Source organism: Anser brachyrhynchus (assembly GCF_964034855.1).
Source record: "Anser brachyrhynchus genome assembly, chromosome: 1".
NCBI classification, from domain to species: Eukaryota; Metazoa; Chordata; class Aves; order Anseriformes; family Anatidae; genus Anser; species Anser brachyrhynchus.
The window spans coordinates 211834584-211854697 of record NC_137694.1 but is presented as its reverse complement, the minus strand read 5'-3'; the positions used below and the strand labels follow the sequence as shown (position 1 = coordinate 211854697).

Below are 20114 nucleotides of genomic sequence, written 5' to 3'. Positions count from 1 at the left end.
ATTCATCTGACTCACGTTAAGTTTGTGTCAGGAGCTGCAGCAGTGCGGTGGCTGAGCTGATGTGGGATGTCAGACAGGGCTCTGCTGGCTCAGGGCTGCTGGCTAAAATTGCACTGTGGGTTTTCTTTCCTTTTTTTTTTTTTTTTTTCCCCATGAAAACTGCAAACTGCACTACCCTTGAGCACTCTATGCAATCATAGTTGTGTAGTATCACTTGTCATCTAGTTAGTGCCCTCCACCCAGTGAGTCCCCTAAAAGCCTGCAGAACAGGGGATCTGACATGCATCCAAAAAAACTCCCCTCGTGGCCTCCCACTTGCTGGTGCTGGAAGGTTGGATGCTCCCCTTGGACAAGCACTCACCTCCCAAGGAGGCTGGGATGAGCTCAGGTGATTCAGGATCCCCATCTTCCACCTCTCCTCTTTCTCCAGCACCTCTCTGCTTTGGAGAGGTGGCAGCAGGACAGCTGGGGTGCACCTGGATTGATGCCCTACAGAGCTGTAACCATCGGCAGAGGCTAAATGAGAGGTGTAAGCACAGAGACTTGGACCCGTCTGGCCCCCGGCTGCCAAACATCAATCCTCTGAGAAGGAAGAAGGGAGGCTGCAGGATTTGGCCTCTTCCAGGAGGTCCCTTCCACGCTGCTGCTTTTCAAGGGAAAGTTGTGGCTAAAAACCACCAAAACCATTGAAGAGAGCAGAGGTGCTAGAATTCTGCTGGGATTCTCAGGATCTAAAAGCGTGGAAAAGGGCTGGGAGAGGCGAAGGGTCTGGAATCCCCTGGCACTGCCCCTTGCCCTGAGCACGTCCCTGCTCTGGTGCCTCTGTGTCAGCGTCTCCATCCCAGACCCCCTCCTTGCCTGCACCTTTTTTTCCTTGTAATTGCAGCCTGCTCTCCTTGCTGATACCAGGGGCAAAGGCATTTGCACAGCTCGGTAAGCACTGAGACTCGGGGGAAATGCTCATCCTCCATCCAAAACCGCAGTGTCCTTCACCTGCTTTAGGTGGACCTTCTCCTGCGGTCCAGGTGCACCTCTCCTTGAGTTTCTGTGTCCTTGGGTATTTACGAAATGTGATTCGGTGCTGTGTGGAAAGGGGAGAAAGTTGGCTCTTACCCCTGTAACCCAGGCGTCTGTGTGGATGCTCTCATCCTGATGGCAGGACGCAGCAGCCGTGTATCACGGGAGGTAGGGCGTCTGCCTGGCTTCTCCCAGCTCCCACAGATGCTGCTGGCAGAGCCCAGGACATTGTAAGCTCCGTCTGCAAGCAGCGTGGGCTGCTGTCTGTCCCTCTCCCTTCAGCAGAGAGCCAGGCCATGATTCAGGAGGGGGATTTTCCCTTCTTTCAGCAACGCAGCTGCGGAAGAAGCGAGTTCAGTGGGAAGGCTGGCAGTGACAAACTCTCGTCTGTCCCCAGGTGACGAGTGGGAAGGAGAGTGGCAGCAAGAAGAGCGAGGATCTGCTCAGCCAGCTCAGGTCAAGGTCTGAACAAGTGCAAAACCTCTCTCTAACCAAGTTCATCAAACGTAAGTCTGTGCATCCCCCTGCTTCGCTGAGATTTTGTTTAACATTTTGGTAATGATCTGGCTGAGGGAACTGAGCGCACCCTCAGTAAGTAAGGTCAAGCACTGGGACGAGCTGCCTGGGGAAGAGGTGGAGTCCCCATCCCTGGAGGTATCTAAGAGATGTCTGGATGTGGCACTGAGGGACATGGTTTAGTGGTGGGACTCGGTAGGTCAGGTTGTTTGATGGTCTTGATGATCTCGAAGGCCTTTTCCAACCTAAATTATTCTACGATTTTTCTGCTTGCACACCCATCCATCCTGGCAACGGGCAGGTTGCAATGCTAGTCTCCTCCTATAAAAGCCCTCGGGACACAGTTTGGGAATAGTGCTGGGTTACATTCAGCCTACAGTTCTCTCCCTGGTCTGCACACAGCCCAGACTGCACCCTGTGCTGATCGAAGCATCCTTCGAGGGGAGCTCAGCACCGTCGCCCCACCTGGGAGTGGTAGCGCTCAGCATTGCGTGGCTTTATGGCTCACGTGGGCAGTGGGAAAAGGGAACAAAACGTCACCAGAACCCAAAGCCAGGCAGGAAAGTGGGGGCCAAGCAGAGAGCCAAGGGAAGGGAAAGAATCTCTGATAGAATCACGGAGTGATTCATGTTGGAAGGGACCCTAAAGCCCCCCCAGCCCCCCTGACATGGTCAGGATGCCCTGCCTCCAGCCCAGGCTGCCCCCAGCCCCATCCAGCCTGGCCTTGGGCACTGCCAGGGCTGGGGCACCCCCAGCTCCTTGGGGTAGCCTGGGACAGTGATGATCCTGTTCCAGATACACAGCTAGAGCAGGGTTTGCAGCTTGGGTACAACCATCTGCTATTGCTTGGCTTCCAGGCAATCACAATCCCACCCCAGCAGCCCTGGTAGCTCTTAATCCCCAAAAAAAGTCTCCCCAGGTCCTGTCCTTCAAGGCTGGTGACGATATGACAGCCTGGCTGCCCTGCCTGTCCTGCTGAGGATGGCCAGTGCTGCATGGAGCCAGGGTCGGAGCAACTAAAATCAGCTGCATCTTTGTGTAGAGTGGTGTTAACCCAGTGCAGTGAGCTTGTCTGGAAATCAGGGGGCTCAGGGAGTCTCTTAGAGCTGAAAGGAATCAACTGGGCTTTGGTCCGTGTCAAAGGGTCAGATTTGTTTGAAAGAAATATTTGGATCTTTGGCAATCACTTAAGAAAAGTAGCCCTACAAAGCCAATCCATGTCAGCTTCCTCCATATTTCTTTTCATTTATTGGGAACTCTCTGTTTTGGTAAGGTCAGTGGAGGGCAGGCACGGCCAGACGAGCGTGGGCAGGTTTCTATTCTGCTGTTTGCACCATTTGCTCATCGCAGCCTGATGCTGAGTTAAAGGAGCAAGCCAGGAGGCTGTTCCCCCACCGACCTTGCACCATCATTTAGCAAACCAGCGTGCTGAGCACACCGGTGCTGGAAGCTATTGTGCGGGAACAGATTTATAGTGTTCAGATGGCATTTTCACACCAACACTCTGCTCTCTGCCACTGAAAAAAAAAAAAAAAAGAATAAAAATGAGCTCCCTGCGCCTGGGTGCAGCGAAGGAAATACCTGTGCTTAGGGTTTGCATCAGGGCTGTGCTAATAAATTCATTATTTCTGAGAATTTATCCCCAAAGTCCCAGTCCAGAAAATGATGACGTGGCTGTAATTTTGGCCAGGAGAGCAACCTTGCTGAAATCCCTGGGGTTTTCTAATAGCAGCAGTGATAAAGCTCAGGGCTGGGACTCACTGAGACATGGGGAAAGGCATAAAGGAGCGAGTGTTTGTCCCAGAGCTCTTGAGGGCTGCTAGCATTTGTCATGGCAGGACTCGGACTTTGTGCCCATCAGAGTGGACTGCAGAAAGGTGCTTTTTGACCCAGGATTTTTTCATGAGCTCCTGGCTCTGACACTCCCTTCGCAGGCTGAGATAACTGATGGAGCTCAGCAGATTTGCAGGCCCTTTCAGCCGCGGTGCCCTCCAATCTGCATCTCGTGTCTTCCCCTGGATATTTCAGTCCTGTTCCTCCCTCGTACAGAGTCCTCCCTCCGCTTGTTCTCTGAACGCCACAAGCAGGTTGTAAAATACCCCTGCTGAAAATGCAGCTCCCTCTGCAAACCTGGCCCAAGGCTAAGGAAGCTCCAGGTGAGGCAGACACTGCCTGTTCAGGCTGTGATTCAGCAGAGCACTTGAAGCTCCTCCTCGAGCAGTGAAAGGATGAGGAATGCCTTTAAGAGTTCATCACTTTCTTAAGGCTTGGCATAGGCAAGCGCTGAGTTACTAAGCTGACCTGGAGGAGAAAGATGTTCAGAAATGCTGTTTAGTCACTTAGTTCAGCTTAAGTGATGCAAAATGGAGCATGATTATGGAGAAGGAAATGCACTTTGTCATTTGCTCTGTTGCTTCAGTGCACATGGAGATAACAGAGCAAAATAAGGCTTCAAGGAATTTTTGCCACTTATATTATTGGGAACGAAGCGAGGATGGGTTAGAGCCCATCCCAGGAGGTGCTTCGTGTTCTCCATTTCTCTGCAAGCCACTGGGCTTTAAATCTTTCTGGGACAAGGTGTGATGAGCAGCGAGAGCACTTTGCAAAGCCCTGGGAACTGCGCTTCAAGGACAGGAAGAGCTTTTACCTCCACAACCAGCAATAACAGGATGGAGCTGTGTACTGGATAAATACTCAGGCAAAGCACTGGGGACCTTTCCAAACAATGAGGTCGATTACCTGAGAAGTGAGCAGGCTCCGCTTGCTGGAGTTATTCAAAACTAGGAAAGTCAAAGCACTGTGGGGAATGGGCTTGGCTCTTGCACAGATGCGCCAGGGTGACATTGGGTTGCACCCTGCTCCTCGTTCTCGCAACGTGCTCCTTCTGCAGCCCTGCTCACAGCAATCAGGAAAGTGGGATTTAGCTAGCTAGAAGTCATTTCCATTGCTAATTTTTAGGCTTCTGTTGAAAACACCTGGGAGGATGTTCAGCTTCTGTTGCGCACACTGGGAATTAATCCATTAAAGGTGATCTTCGAAGCAATTAAAACCCGGGGCTTGTGACTTGTTTGTTTCTCTAAGATGCCTAAAGAAGGTTTCAAGGATTTTTTATTTTTTATTTTAAAGTTTTTAGAACTTTTTTTTTCCACTTGCTTTTAGTATCTGGCCAGCTTCCTCTTCAGAGCTATAAGACAGACTGAATTTGTAACAAGAGGGTGATGGCAAAGGACAGCAACCTTGCTGCCCCCCACCGTGCCGTGGGAGACCTGCTGACTGTCCTAGCATTACAGCTCTGCTCTGGTGACCACAGGGTAAAGACTGGAAAACTCTAGGTAAAAATAAATCTTTTTGTAGATGATTCTTCCACAAAGAAAGCTGAATTAGCTCTTGGAGATCTTTCAGCAAGCAAGTGGAGGTCTCATATTTGCAATACATCTAAGATTTTCCAGTATGCATACTAGGCAGAAATATGCTTCAAAAAACAAAGACTTCGTTGATACTTCAGAGTAAAATCACCTCCCTTTGTTGAGGTCCGCATCGGTCCAGCACTGGGATATTGTCACAGCCCCTTTCCTCCCTGGCTGACAGCAGAGCCCCCAGCTCTCCAGCATCTTGGTGTTTCAGAGTCCTTGGCTCTTGGACCTTGCACCCTTGGACCCTCCCTAGAGCCCTCGGTTTGTTGCTCCCCAGTGCCTTGAGCTGTTTGCCTAACCACGAGCACAGAGAGCCGAGCTGGGGACACGATGTCCCCTACAAACATGAGCTTTGCCTTTGCCTGCGGGTCACTCCCTTGCAGCCACCAATGGGTCTCTGCTCTACGTGTGACTTTTTGGGACTAAAAGAGCTAAAACAAACACACAGCTTGGGGCAGTTCCCAGGCGAGCACCAGATGGTTCTCCCTGCCGCAGCCTCTGCTGGAGCAGATAGAAAGATTGTCCCAGTTGTTTGTGAGCTGCGGAGAATTAACACCATTAATTTACGGCAGGCCCTCGCATTAATCCTCCCCGTTAATTCCTTATCTCTGCTCCAGCATATTGGCTTCCAGAGCCCTCATCTGGGAAGCTCATCCGCTGTTTGTCTGGAAGTTGCCTTTATGCTTGCCCTTTGCTTGCGTGCTGCAAAGCCGGACGAAGAGCACGGAGGAGGCACAGAATGAGGGGGAGCAGAGGCACGAGCAGAAAGGGGGCTCGGGCTCTGCACGAAGGAGAAATTTCTCCAGGCTGGAGAGCTGCAGCTGGAGGGTGTCAGCGCTCAGCAGCCCTCATCCCGCGGGGTGGATGCCTTTGAGGAGCAGGCTGAAGAGGTCTTTGCTTAAGCAGTGAGGGTTCAGCCACAGGGGAATCTGCTGGTGTTTGTCTTGCCTGTAATCAAAAAAATGCATCTTTGTGACTGAAACTGAAAGGACATTAAAACTGCAACCACAGCAAACAAATAAATTAACTCCTAATGACCTCCCAGCTCCTTTTCCTACATGTTTTTTTTTTTTTTTTTTTTTACAAGAAGCCATGCCAGAAAGTTTCAGGGAAAGGAGCTGAGGCCGTGTTTACTTGGGCCATGTGTGCAGCCACTCGATGCCGCAGCCCTCAGGACTTGCCCATGGGCAGTGGGGGACAGATATGCAGGTTTCAGCTTGCTGAGGACAGCCCATCCTTTAGAGGCAGGAGACACAGGCACAGAGGTTCAGCTGAGGCTGAAAAGCTACCCCGGAGCCACTTGGTTTCCTCCTAAGGCATCCCAGGTCCCTGGCAGCTCTCAATTAGAGCCTGACAGGAGGTATTGCTACGGATTTGTCCTCTGCATTAGCAGATGCTCAGGGTTGCTCGAGCGCGTCGCCCAAGCGTCGAGGCCAGCTATCAGTTTTCTTGGGTCAAGATGCTTCACTCAGAGCTTGCTGATGCCTCCAGCCCTTGCCCACAAGACATGTCTTGTTAGACGGCTGCTGTTAGCTGAGAGGGAAGCTGCTTTATTTGCAGCAAACTCTTTTCTGGGGGCTGACTGGATTTCCTGGTCCCTGTCCTACGTGTAACAAATGACCCCACTGCGTCTGCTTGTCTGCGTCTCTGCCTTCAGCCGAAGCTGTGCTTTTGCTATGGCTGCTATTGGATTACTAGAAGCAGCCAAAAATGCTCTGATGGGAAGAGTTCTCCCTCAGAAACGGCTCATTTGTTTACTCCAAAATGCCGTGCAGGACAGGATTGATTTTATCAACATTTTCAGCCAGAGAATTTCCACATTTTTTGTTTTGCAGTGCTTGGGCGTTCAGTTTCTGTAGTGTCCTGATGCTTTATCCTGACTTCTTCATATCCACTTTGTCACACAAGCCCTGGAATGACAAACCCTGAAAGCGCACATTCTGACCTTTTATGAATGAAACCTTTGGAAGAGCTCACTCCTCCTAAATAGTTAATTCTGCACAAAAATTTCAGGGAAATTCAAAGCCTTGCTACGTTCCACAGGGTAATATTTTGCCGTTCACCTCTCCTGGATGCAGCAGATTTCCCCTTTTCCTTGCAGACTTTCCTATGGTCCTGCTGAGGAACCTCCGCCACCCCGTCTTCCTGCTGGTGGTGCTGGCTCAGGTCAACCTCTCAGCCATGGTCGCTGGTTTAGCAACGTTCATGGGGAAGTTCCTGGAGAGACAGTTCTCCCTCACGGCCTCCTTTGCCAACATGATCATCGGTAAGTGTTGCTGTCATGCTCAGGGGCTTGCCAGCATCTGAGCTCATCTTAGAAAATCATCTGGAGATGATTGAAGGAGCACCTCTCCCTCCGGAGCTGCCAGTCTCCTTCCATCACCTCCAGAGAGACACAGCACGAGGCCCCTGCCTGTCTCACTTCTCAGGCACTAGCTACCTTCCTTCCTTTACCTCCCACCTGGCCTTGCTCAAATAAAACCTGTTAAGACCTGGGAAGTGTTTATCTATAGTTCACTGTGTTCAAGGAGAGGAGACGAATTCATTGCATTAAAGGAGCAAAGAAACATCGTGTTTGAGTTGTGCATATTTCTGCGGAGGGGATTACTTTACATCGATCATTAGCTAAGGTTCTTTTAACAAGTAGAGAGCAAATAAAATGAAAAACAGCAAAAATACACGCATGCATTCTGGAGACACTTTGCAGCAAGAGACCAGCCCGGCTGGTGTGCTAATCTGCTCTAAGCTCTTCAAAATGTTTACTATCGTTAGACTAATTGCTCATAAAAGTTGGGCTAATTTCTTGCTGTTGGCATTGTTACGAAGGAAAGGGAGAAGTTGTAAGCAGGATACGCTCTCCTGAGACCAGACTGCTTTAACTTGCATTGCAATACCCAGAATGTACGGCCCTGGGCTCGGACCTGCCTGTGCAAGCTTGTCATGGTAACACAAATATGAAGCTTGCGATCCGCTGGAGCATTCCGAGGTCTAGACAACAGACAAAGAAGTATTTTAAATGTATTTTTAAACAAACAGTATGCATCCTCAGAGTATGTATCTTCTAAAGCCTCTAACAAATAAATCCGAAGAATGTAAGCAGATCGGAAGATTAAATGCTGAAGCAGTGGTTCCCTGGCTTGATTTACCCTTTAAAGGGTGTTACTTGTTAAAGATGTGCACTGTATTTCTCATATGGATCTATCCAGTAGCTCTCCCAGCTACTGCTTCATCATTCTCTGTTATACAAAAAGCTTTCTGTAGTTGGAAATCCTTTCCTTCTGTGGGTATTTATGGGCTGCAGGCAACCTCCTTGTTGATCTTGTGATGAATTAAACACATTGCACCTCTTTAGTATCCCAATATTAAGGGGGTTTTTCAAAACTCCAAGTCCGTCATGGAAACATTCACAGTCTTGTAATGATGACAACAGAAGCAGGCACATTATTATATCAATGGTTTCATTATGCAGAAATTAAATATCCTCTCTGGGTTTACTTGTTATTTCCTCCTGTCTGAAAAAAATCACATTTGCTGGATTAACTACAGCTTTACACTAGCTCCTCCATCTCCTCCATGCACCAATACAGAGCCTGTTTTCTGCGGGAGCCGACTGTCCTTGCAAAGCTGCTTTCTGACCTTAGCATTATTCCAGCAGTCTCTCTGCAAAACCCTTGGTCCCCTCCAGATCAGTGGTGCTGAAAAATAGAAACCCCAAAATAAATCCTCCGGGGCTGAGAAGGCTTGGAGGACGGACACCAATGTGTAGGACCTGTCTTTTCCCAGGTGCCGTGAACATCCCTGGGGCGATGGTGGGCATCGTGGTGGGTGGTGCCATCCTGAAGAGGTTCCAGGTGTCCCTGAGGCAGTGCAGCGCCATGTGCGTCCTGGGCATGCTGCTCTGCCTGCTCGTGGCCTTCCCCCTTCTCTTCCTCGGCTGCCCCACGCAGAAGGTCGCCGGTGTCACCTACAGCGAGAGGTACTGACAGCGCCAGCGAGGCTGGGACGGGTCACTGCTGGTGGCAGGGGCACCACTGTTGGCCCCCCCCCAGCTGCATGCTTGGGGGCTGAGATGGGAGTTAGGGGGTTATGTATACCCAGGGCTGGGGTCATTCCCTCTGCAAAACGCTTAACAGCGATAGAACAAGGCTAGGAATTAACGTTTTTGTGAATAAAGCCTAAATCTGCTGTGTCCTTACATGTTCTAGCTTCATTGACTGGTTGTGAAACCCGAGTAAATGCTTTCTTTGGCACGAATAATGCAGGCTACAAATTTCATCTTGGAAAGCCTGGTGTGCTACTCATAAGGCCAGCAACGTGGCCAGAGACCAGCCCTAGGAGCATACCCTCAGAGCCAGGGCTGCTTCCCTGAGCTGCCTGCCTTCTCCAAAGGCTTGATCCGTGTTTCTGTGAGCTGATCCGTGCACATCCCATGGTCACAGTGGGAGCTGGCTCCATCCCTCCGCTCTCCACCTCCCACAGCGAGGCATCACTGCCCTACACCCCGCATTTAGGGCTGGGAATGCAGAATGAAGGAAGTGGGCGACTCCGATGACTATTGGTGGTCAGGATGTTTTTCCTGGGCATTGAGCAAAGGCTCTATGGTTTATAATGGAATTTCTATGTGTCATTTTTTATGGGGGAGCATTAAACAATCAATGTTTCTTTACTAATCCCCATGTAAGTGCATATATATATCCCATATAAGATGCATGTTAATGATGCTCAGTACCACGCATTAATGTGTTCTTTCTGTTGCAGCTCTGAAATTGGACTCCACACCTTGGAGTGCAGCCACCACTGTAAATGCCCCGAGAAAGCCTACAACCCCATCTGCGGCTCTGACGCTATCGAGTACATCTCGCCCTGCCACGCTGGCTGCGAGGTCGTGAATATCGACGACAATTCAGTCCTGGTGAGTCATTCCCAGCGAGCCAGTGTCCTGGCTTGGGACGGCTGATGGGCGACGAGCAGTGCAGCACCCAGGTCCGTCAGGTCCTCTGATGTTCGTTAGCATTGCACCGGGTTTGTGTCACCCCGTGGGATGAGCAGGGTAAGGTTGAGAATGTCCCAGGAAAACCCCTTGCAGACAGTGTCTCTTAGCACTTTCCTGTCTAGCACAACCCATGATGATACCAGCAGGCAGAGAGCTTCCAGATACCCGGCCTCTGAGGACATCGAGGTGTCCTTGCTCATCCACTGCTTCACCCCAGCTCGGGTTCTGCACCAGGGACCCCGCTGCAACATCTCCCTTGTTATCCAGGAGTGTGAGTGGACTTCTTGCACAGATGACACAAGGACCTTCTGCTTTCCCTTCACCCTAAGCTGTGACCAACAAGGTCACCTCCTTTAGCTCTGTGTCCTACGGAGACACAGGATGATGTGCACTAAGGGAAGGGCTAATCACTTTGATCGCCCAGTGTGACACCTCTCGTATTCAAGGGACGCTTCCTCCATGGGGTCAGCTGGCCCACCTCCACCAGGCTCCTGCTGTGAATTGGCTCATCTGTGTTCCTTGAGTAGGGACCTATGGAAACCAGGCTCCTAATTCAGGCATCAAGTTCTCTGAAACAGGTTGAGGTCCGAGTGTTTCCATTTTTGCAAGGTGTGAAGGCAAAATATCAACGCAGGTGGCACAATTTCATGTAGCTCTGCTTTCCTGCAGCAGGTATCACCCAGACTCACCCAATACTGTTTTCTTTGGCTTGACACAAAATGCTGCTCAAAGATTAGAGTGAATGAGCTTTCAAATAATCTGTCTAGCTCTGTTTCTTCTTCTCATGCTGTCAGCAACTGTGCAGCACACCCATGTTAACCGTGCTTGGACTGACCCAGGCCATTTTGGCTTTGGAGTTTATGCAGCAAAATGCAAAACTGCTCTCAGCTCAGACTGCCCCCCTCAAGTGTAAGGGTGAAATATTAGCCCAAAACACACAGCTGAAGCCTACAGTGGGAAAAATAGCCTGGGTGTTTCCATCATATAACTTCTTTTAGTGGTGCTGCAAGCCACACCGTACATCAGGCACCTGTAGATCGTGTATAGGGATGAAGAGAGAGGAGGTAAATCTTACTTTTGGGGACTCAGGTAGCAATTCTGTACGCTCTGGGCAGGCCAAATCCAGAGGGACCATTGCTCCAGCTCACATAGCTTTGACATTTGGTATGGTTTCTCTCCCAGTTTCAGGCCAGGAAAACTTGTCTTTTATTTATCCTTTTCATATCACAGCTAAATATGGTGTTGGGGACCAGCAACGCTGAATTAGCAATGGCATTGAAACAGAAATGAAGTGGTGAGTTCAAGCATGGTGATAGACAAGTGGTTAGGTTTAGACCTTCAGTGAACACTCCGGGAGGGCCTCCTGAGGGCAACATTATTCCACCTTTCTGCTTGCAGATTGCAGGTTAAGATGCTGTGATCCCCTTGCAGCATGCATCCTATCCACCAGTACCAGCGGTCGAGTCAGGTGCACGAGGTTCAGCAGAGAAGTGTGCTCTGCTCTTGGCTCCCCTCGGGCTGCAGCCCTGGCCAGGTTGTTCCTCTGCCCTGTGCCCCCCTCTCCTGCCTGCTGCCATAACCCCCCCAGGGCTGGGCTTCCACTGAGCCCGTTGCCTGTTGGGTCTCCGGGCAATATGGCTCAGCCAATACATAATAAAGAAATCTTTGCCAGTTCAAAAACCTAGCTGAAAAACGTTAGCAACGCATATATGGTAAATGGTTTTCCGCCGTGTTCTTGGCACAGGATATATTAGCAGCGTGGGACCGGCTGGGCACTTTTTAGCTGCATTTTGTTAATTAACAACACTTCATTTTAATAACATTTACATTTTCTGCCAGAGCTTAGTCCCAAGTGTGCTTTTATGCACGCCTGTGCCTGCCTTTTGTACAGCAGATCCTTTTCAACTGCTTCTTCCTTGGGAAAGATGCCTTCAGCCCTTTGACATCCCCTGCTCCTGAACATCGCCCAGTCCTGTAGTCATTTTAGGTATTATTGCATATAGCCACGTGCTACAACAATATAAGGGCTCCCTTTACGGTGCCATGCAAACGCTTTTTTGGAAAGCCAGCGATATTCCTTCCTTCAGCACTTAGATCATTTGCCAGACCTTCTTTCCAAGTATTGATGAGCCTTGACCCAATTGTGAGAGCTTCCTCCGCAGAGCGACTGCACCCCGGCGTGGGTTACACACGCCAAGCCCTGAGCCAGCATGGAGAATCCGGACCGTGCTACATTTCCCTGGGGTGCAGTGACGTGGCTGCAGATGCTGGGCTCTGCTCCTTTACCGTGCTGGACTTGGAGCCGAGCTCAGGCATCTGCAGAGCCAACCTCAGTCCTGAGCACCTACAGACTCCCGCAGGGCGCATCCTGCCCCGCCATCCAGGTCGTTCATGAATGATACCCAGGACTGAGGGTATCTCTGTGCCATGGGGTTTGTCTCTCATACAGCCCTTCTGAACCCCACTCTGCTCCCATCACGCGTGGCCATGGGTGGCAGCAGGGACATCCCTCCGCTGCCGGCTGGTCAGTGGACGTCCCAAAATGTGAATGGCCGCAGGGCCTGAGCAGGGGATAAAGAAAAGCGAAGAGAGAAGCACGCACAGTTGGATGGGAGCCGCTCTGTCTCTTAAGAAAACAATTTCCCGATGTTTTTTTGGGCATACTGCTCTGACAAACCCGGGGCTGGCCGCCTGCCACCCAGCAGCCCCTTCCTGCCCAGATTCACAGCCCTGCTGTGGGGATGTTCTTGGTTTTCCTCCTCATCCCACTGCTCCGGTGGTTGTCCCAGCAGACAAAGCAGCCTCGTGGCACCACGTCCCAGACGATGACTCTCACGGGGATAGGCCACCCGTGGCTTTGTGGCTTCTCCCCACTGCTTGGAGGGTTTTGCAGCTGGGCTCACGCTCCCTGCTCTGAAATCCTTTGAGGGTTCAGATGAGAGAGGCAAAGCATGGTTTTGGGGCTCCACTCCAGGCATCTACAGCCCTTTTTCTCCCTTTATATTTATGCAAGTGCCCTAAATGTTGTGACTTATTCTCTGGAAAAGGTGGTGATCACACAGATCAAGAGAGCTTTAATTTATCTAATTGCATTTTTTTTAAACGGCTTTGGCCCAAACTCATCTGTCCTATCACGGGCACTTATCTATGGAGGGGATGGATCGTCCTCTTGAGACCCACATCTCCCTCGATGACTGCAGAAGGAGCCTGGTTTGGTTTAGCTCGCTTCCGATGTCTGGAGGAGATAAATCCCAGTCTTAATTTGAAATATTAAATCCTCTTTACTGGAGGTGGGAGGAGGAGCTGTGTCCCCTTTCATCCCAAATCTTCCCCCTGCTCTCAGCAGGGAGCAGATCCTTGCGGATCCCTTGTACAGGAATTGGTCATGCTGCATGGCAGCGACGGGGAGCGGGGAAGTCTGTCCCCCCCAGGGAACTCCAAGATCATGCCCTCTTTATTTAAAGGTCTCTTCCAAATAATGAGATTTTTCTGGGAAAATAAACAAGTAAATAAATAAAAAAGAACGAGAATTGTAACTAAAAGCTGGAGAAATAGAAGAAAATCTTATGCCTTGCCCGGGGCATCCTCCCTTTGCAAACGGCGTGCTGCTTATTTATGACCCTCTCTCAAAGGTGAGGTTTTGCATTTTCTCCCAGGAGGTGTTTCCTGGTTTAACACTGTGCTGAGCCTGGGTGTAAAGCTCCTGGGAGCTGCGGGGGGGCTGCTCCTCTGCCCGCTTCGGCTGCCAGCCCTGCCCAGCACCGCCCTGGGTGCAGGCTCTCGCAGCCAGACCCCCCTGCAGGACACAAACTGGGGATGCAGGATGGTGCCCGGCTGCTCCCCTGGAGCTTTCTGCCCAAAAAAATATAACACAAGCCAGTGAGCTCACGTCAGGTTCGAGTGTTTTATCAGCTGCTGGTGAGACTGTTCCGTGCCAAGAATCCAGATTTACTCACCATGCCGAAGCATTCAGCTGACAAATGATGGCATTAAATAAACCTGTGCCTAAGCATCCTCAGTGCACAGCAGCCGTGGATCAAAGGACTGGGAGCAGGAGCCCAGAAGGATCACTGCAGGGGTAGGGAGGCATTGCTGGGGCTCATGGGGACAAGACAAGGATGCATCTGGGCTGGGAGCACGTCCAGGTGCCTCTGGAAGCACAGACATGGACCAAAGCCCCACTGTGGGCCCAGCTCCGCTTCCCCATCAGCCAAATGAGCTCACGCCTGCGACGTCCTAGTGATGCCCATGGGGCCTGGTGGGACCGGCACCTCCTTCCAGAGGAGGCAGCATGTTGGGAGCTGGATGTGGGGACTGAAAAACACGTTTCCTCATCCGCTCGGTCTGCTGTCCTCTGTCAGATTCATTATTTCTTTTTCTTTCCCTGCTCCCAGTAGTGTTGAGTGCTAATTACCGCTAATTATTTACAGACAAAACCCAAACACCCGCCCTCCCTCTGACAGCTGGCAGCTATCCCTGGCATCCCCACTGCCTTGATCAAATGAGCAGCCTCCGGCTTTCCTCTCTTTTTTGCAGAACTACACCCAATGCAGCTGCATCTCCAGAAACGGGCCGGGGGGCTTCGCCAAGCCCGGGACCTGCGGCACCGGCTGCTCCCACCTGCTCCTGCCCTTCGTGGTGCTCTCCTGCGTGGCGGGGATCCTCGCCAGCACGTCCCACACGCCGTCCTTCATGCTCATCCTCAGGTGGGGACGCCAGGGTGGCCTGGGGCTGGGTGAAACCTCTGGGTGCTCCTCTGGGGACAGGGAGAAATTGGGGAAACCGAGGAGCGGGGAGGAAGGGTCTCTCTGGGGGACTGGATGGTCGAATCACCCCCATGCTGCGCCTCGTGCCCTGCTTCCCCCAGAGCACGGGGTGAGCAGTTCCTCCTGCTGTTTTTATGGGGTTTTAGCACGTGTTGGTGGGGCTAAGGGAGAGCAGGGCTTCCTTGCTCCTCTCATTTGGCCATGCACATGGCAGTCCATCTCTTCCCCCTTTGGTCCCACAGCCTTCCTGCTCCTTCTCCCCACCCACGGCTGATACCTCAGTAATGAGCTACGCCATTAATTAATCACTTTTTAATGCTGCTCTGTGTTAAGCTAGGAGGTTTAATTGCATATCATATATAAATGATACCTTCAAGCCCATTTCCATGGTTAATGCACTCAGAACAGTTGCTTTTTAGGGAGGAGCTGTGGTTAAAGCCTATTTTTACCTCGACCCCCAGGCAATATTAAATCACTATTTATGCCATGAGTGACCTCCACATATGCCAGAGAGAGAGGAAAAGGTGTGCTGCCGCCCGGGGTCCTCTCGGTGTGACCCCAGCAGGAACCACAGCCCAAAATGGGCTGAAAAAAACTGGGGTGCCACCAAAATATACCCTGGGACAACACATCACAAAGAAAGTCACATCCTCAATGGGAAAATCACTTGTTCAGTTACAGAAAGCCCTCCTTGTTCTGCTTGTTCGGCAGAGACTGTGGCTATAATGTTTGGGTTTTACTCATACAGACTCTTTAAATTAAAAGCAAAAATACTTGGCAGAGCTCTTCCCTGTTTCCTGCGGGGCTGGGTAGGTTTTCCAGGCCAAGAAAAGACTGTGGTGAGCTTCCAGCCCTAATGAATGAACCAACGTCCTTTCTGCTGACCTCAGTGGGAACTGCCCCGGGTTCCTGGTGGTTGAGCTGGGGGGTGACTTTCTGGGTGGGGGTGCTGTGCTTGGTGCGATGCCAGGGAGAGAATTATCCATGCACAAGTGCAGGAGGGCAAGCTTTCAATTTTATTTATTTTAATAATTTTTTTTCAGGAGCATCCAGCCTGAAGACAAATCCTTTGCAGTTGGGATACAGTTCATGCTGCTGAGAATTTTAGGTAAATTTAAATCCGTTGAAATGCCACCCTGGAAAATCATGGCAGCTCTTTGGAATTGATGTGGATTTCATCCCTGAGCCGCCCCAGGGCTGCAGAAAGGCTCTCAGTTCAGAGTTTCACACTGTTCTAAGCCTCGCAAGCTGTGCGTGGTGGGGAGGAGAAGAGGAATCTCCATCGGGGTGCATCTATGTGGCTAAGTGAAAGAGGGCAGGGAATGAGTTTGGGTCCAGGAGGACAGCCTCTGACCGCGTGCCAATACTCCCATGTTTGTTCCTGCGTATCAGGGTGGCTGCAAATCACATCCCCTGATCCCAGTGGTTATTTTTCATGTGGTGGGATTGATTTTCACCCAGAGGCCCCCAGAACTGCAGCCAGATGGGGCTGGGTCTGTCCCAAACAGACAGTCCCGTACCATAACAAAGCCCCCTCTGCTTGCAGCGTGGATGCCGGGACCCGTTCTGTACGGCAGCGCCATCGACACCACCTGCATCCTCTGGGAGAAGAAGTGCGACAGGAACGCAGCCTGCAGATACTACGACAACAACCTCTTCAGGCACAGGTAGGGCTGGTGGTGGGGACAAGAGATGGGGGGAACGCGGCCTTTTATGCCATGGGAGTGACCTTAATAAGATGCTCTTATGATCAGCTCTGAAGGGGTCAAGCGGTTGGACTTCATGGTCTTTGTAGGTCATTTGCAGTTGTTCTTTGGTGATCCGACAGGGGCCTCACATTCCTCTGTCCTCTGCTAATTCCTTGGGCTTGGAGGGAAGTCATTAGCATGAGCCAAAACCACGCCAAGGACCATGCCTGTCCCAACTCCTTCGCCACCACTCAACACTGCCTGCAAGCTGGTGCGGGGTCCCTGTAGGATACTTTGCACCCTAGGGTCCATCTTCCAACAGGGAGACACACAGAAGACCCCAAAACTGACCTGTGTGCCCTGGAGGGGCTGGAAGGGAGCTGTAGGTGTTTTTCCATTCCCACTGCAATTTCATTCCTGTTAAACGAGTCCCTGCCAGGTAGCTGCAGCAAGTCCCACTCACCCTCATCCCCAAGGCATGTTTTTATCTGCCTCCTTTTTACTAGGAGATGTGATTTGTTAACCCAACACCAAAGAGGCTTGATGGCTATTCCTCTTCTTTCTGCCATCCTTCTTAGGAGCCCAGCTTGCAGCTGAGTGGGGCCAGCTCTGCCCAAGCAGCCCGTCACCATGCTCAGTGTCTTCTGGCTGCCTGGGGATGTCGGGTTTTGGTGCTTGGTGCACACAGCAAAGCCCTTCCTGCCCTGACTGATTGTGTTTCCACACCACAGGTATCTCGGTCTCCAGTTTTTCTTTGAGGTGGGCGCTTTCCTGTGCTTCGTGACTGTGTATATGATCCTCAGGAGGCAGGAGATGGAAGCCAGGAATGTACCAGAGACAAAGACAGACCCGGAGAAGAAGAAACTGGCAGAAAGCACCACAAAGAGCCCAGAATCCAAAGTCTGATGCCAAAAATGTGAATTGTGATCCGTGCCCAGGGAGGCGAAGCCGTGTGAATCACCCCGCACTCGAACTGTGAAGGGCGGATGCTTGGAGCGACGGACGATGGGGCTGCTTCCCACCTTCCTCTGTAGCGCCTCGGGAGCCCGTCCACGCGCTGTCCTGCACCCGTCTCCACGTGAGTGGTGCAGGTGGCACCTTCACGTGGGGTAGTCCACGCACATCAACCTTTGGACACTGCAGTCTTCTGGATTTATGTCCTCCAAAGTGTTTGTTCCTGCTGACAGTCTCAATGACGCCAGCACTGACCAAAAGCCTGAGACCTAAGAGTTGTTGGCTTTTTTTTTTTTTTTTTTAATAAACGGTTTTTACAAAAAGTGTTTTGTAGTGAACCCTTGAATGACGGTCTGTCCTTGCTCCCCCAAATGCTAATTATTCTTGTTCCTTCTGCTCTTGTAAGATGTTCTCTATCCTTGAAGGCTTCACCCAGCTCCAGATGATGCTGATGGGGGTTTTGCCTAGGCTACGTACCAATGCAAGGACCAGCTGCCGTGCCTCACCAGGGAGATGCTTTGCTGGCAGGAGTGGATGGGTGATAAGGGGCAGGGATGAGGGTGCTGAGGAGAGGTGGGCACTAGCAGGAACCTCAGATCCAGCCCAGGAGAGACAATCAACAGCTGCAGTCTTGTAGCACCTTGGCAGCGTAGCCACATTTTGCAGTAATAATAATAATAACTCTTATTTTTGCATTATCTATGCTTGCCACAGTACCTTATTGAAGTACAGAAGCGTTAAGGTTCCTTCCCATCTTCTGGTTTGGGAAAGGCAGAACTTTTCCCAGGGGTGCAGGACCAGAAGGGGAGCCCGGCCCTTTTGCAGACTGGGCAGAGCTTGTGGTTAACGCGTTTGCCCACAGAGCAGGCAGCCTGGCTGTGCTCCTTGAAGGGGTTACTGTCAGAGGCAGCCGTAATTACGGGGCAAGGGTCGAGCCTGGTATTATTTTGGTGCAGCTTCCCCTATTTTCTGCATTCTTTCTGTCTCAGGGCTCCTTTCCACCCGAGCGCAGATTGTGTTGGTGGCCTGATCCCATCAGCGTGCCATCACAGGCCATTGGTACCTTGTAATTTTTGGCTCCAGAGTGGAATTCAGTAGCAAAACCAAAACTTCTGAGTTCAGCCCAAATATGCAGAGGGAAAAAGAAATATGCTGTGGAGAAAATCCATTAACTCCTCACAGCCCGGCAGCTGGTCCTACACTAAGGTTTCGGGTGTGCTGTGGGCAGGGGGCCTGACCATGGCAGGAGGGGACTGGGTGGGCTTTAAGGTCCCTTCCAACCCAAACCCTTCTGTGATTCTATCAGAGATTCTCGCTCTTTCCCTTCCCGTGGCTCCGCTCCAGGCTCTCAGCTTAGCCCCCGCTTTCCTGCCTGGCTTTGGGCTCTGGTGAGGTTTTATTCACCTTTCCCACCACCCACGTGAACCGCTCCATGACCCTGTGACTCTGACCACAAGCATCAAAAAGCAAAATTTGGGGGGGGGGGGTCTGCACTATTCTCAGTTTTCAGGTCATGACTAGGTAAAACAAGCTTCCAAGCCAAAGTTGTCAGCAGGTGTGGAATAGGAATGAGTTTTTTTGGACAGGAGGAGGGAAGAGGCAGACCACGATGTTTGGAGTGGTTTCTCCGGCTCCTGGCAGCCCGCGAGTTTGTGGCACCCTCCCTGCACCCAGCGGAGGAGAAGGGTCTTTCCTGGCTAAGTGCAAGTCCTCGGCTTGCAGGCGGTTTCCTGCCTTGTTCAGCCCAACCTCAGGGTGCTCCAGGGTACTTTCCAAACCAGAGCAAGCTAACAACAACACCGTTCGTTTCATAGAGCGTGAAAAGCTGAGGGCTGCATCGTGCTGAGCCAGGAGTACCCCTGGGCTGGGGGGGAGAACAATTTGGGCAGGGGCTGGAGCCCAAAAGGCTGCACCTCCCACCCACCTGTGGACCGTGCTCGGGAGCACCAGAGGCCACCGCACAGGTCCAGGAGTCCTGGTCCACCAGCACGGTCCTTCTGCAACATCTCTGCCATCCTTTTGCTCCTTTCTTCAGCTGCATCCCACGCTGCAAGGATCAGTCCATCCCTCGGCCCCAGCAGTGGCCGGGCTTCCTGGGCTCCTGGGGCAGGCAGAAGGCACTCACACGATGGCCAGGCCATCATATCGATATTTTCACATCCTACAGAGATTTTTTCTCAAGCAATGCACAGTCCAGTACAGAGCAAATTCTGACTTTCTTCATAACCCCCTCCATCAGAGGAGCGCTTTCTGTGGGTGAGCAGCCAAGGCACTTGCAAACAGCAGCTCTTAGCTTTGTGATCAGCTGTAGGCCTATTATTAGTTTTATTTTTTATTTATTTTTTTTTCTGCTGCAATTTCCATTAATTTGGGCTGGAGGTTTTATAGAGAGAAATAAAAACACTTCTCCCTTTCTTCTCTTCTGATCTCGTTAAGAAATGTCTTGGAAGTGGCTGAGTTGCAAGGGAAGATAAAGGGAAGGCTGCTTGGAAATGTGTGCTCCTGCTGCTAGCAGGGAGGGAGATAGAAGCCAGGAAACCCGGCAAGGTGCTCAAGGTGAGGAGGAGGAGGAAGAGAAGGAGAAGGAGGAGGAACATCAAGTGCAGGGCAAGCAGCAGGTGGGGGCTTGCAGCAAAGTGAGGTGCAGCATCTGGGGCTTGTGCTGCTGTGCTCTGCCAGCTCCTCCCCAGAGTTTTCCCCCTGGAGCTGGCTTAAAACAGATTTCACAAGCCACTTAAGGATCTACCTTAGGCAGCAGCCAAAAAAT

General features: G+C 51.3%; 1 protein-coding gene across 2 annotated transcripts in view; it reads left to right on the top strand.

The window, feature by feature from the left end:
- Positions 1 to 17643, top strand: part of SLCO2B1 (solute carrier organic anion transporter family member 2B1) — a 52639-nt gene extending 34996 nt beyond the window's left edge. For both annotated transcript variants that reach the window (XM_080574358.1, XM_080574359.1), the window contains exons 8-15: positions 1415 to 1523; positions 7048 to 7212; positions 8730 to 8922; positions 9705 to 9858; positions 14476 to 14645; positions 15749 to 15813; positions 16252 to 16372; positions 17125 to 17643. In XM_080574358.1, the coding sequence (XP_080430484.1) occupies positions 1415 to 1523; positions 7048 to 7212; positions 8730 to 8922; positions 9705 to 9858; positions 14476 to 14645; positions 15749 to 15813; positions 16252 to 16372; positions 17125 to 17299 (1152 nt within the window). In that variant the 3' untranslated portion in view covers positions 17300 to 17643. The remainder of the gene's footprint in view (positions 1 to 1414; positions 1524 to 7047; positions 7213 to 8729; positions 8923 to 9704; positions 9859 to 14475; positions 14646 to 15748; positions 15814 to 16251; positions 16373 to 17124) is intronic.
- Positions 17644 to 20114: the final 2471 nt, after the last annotated feature.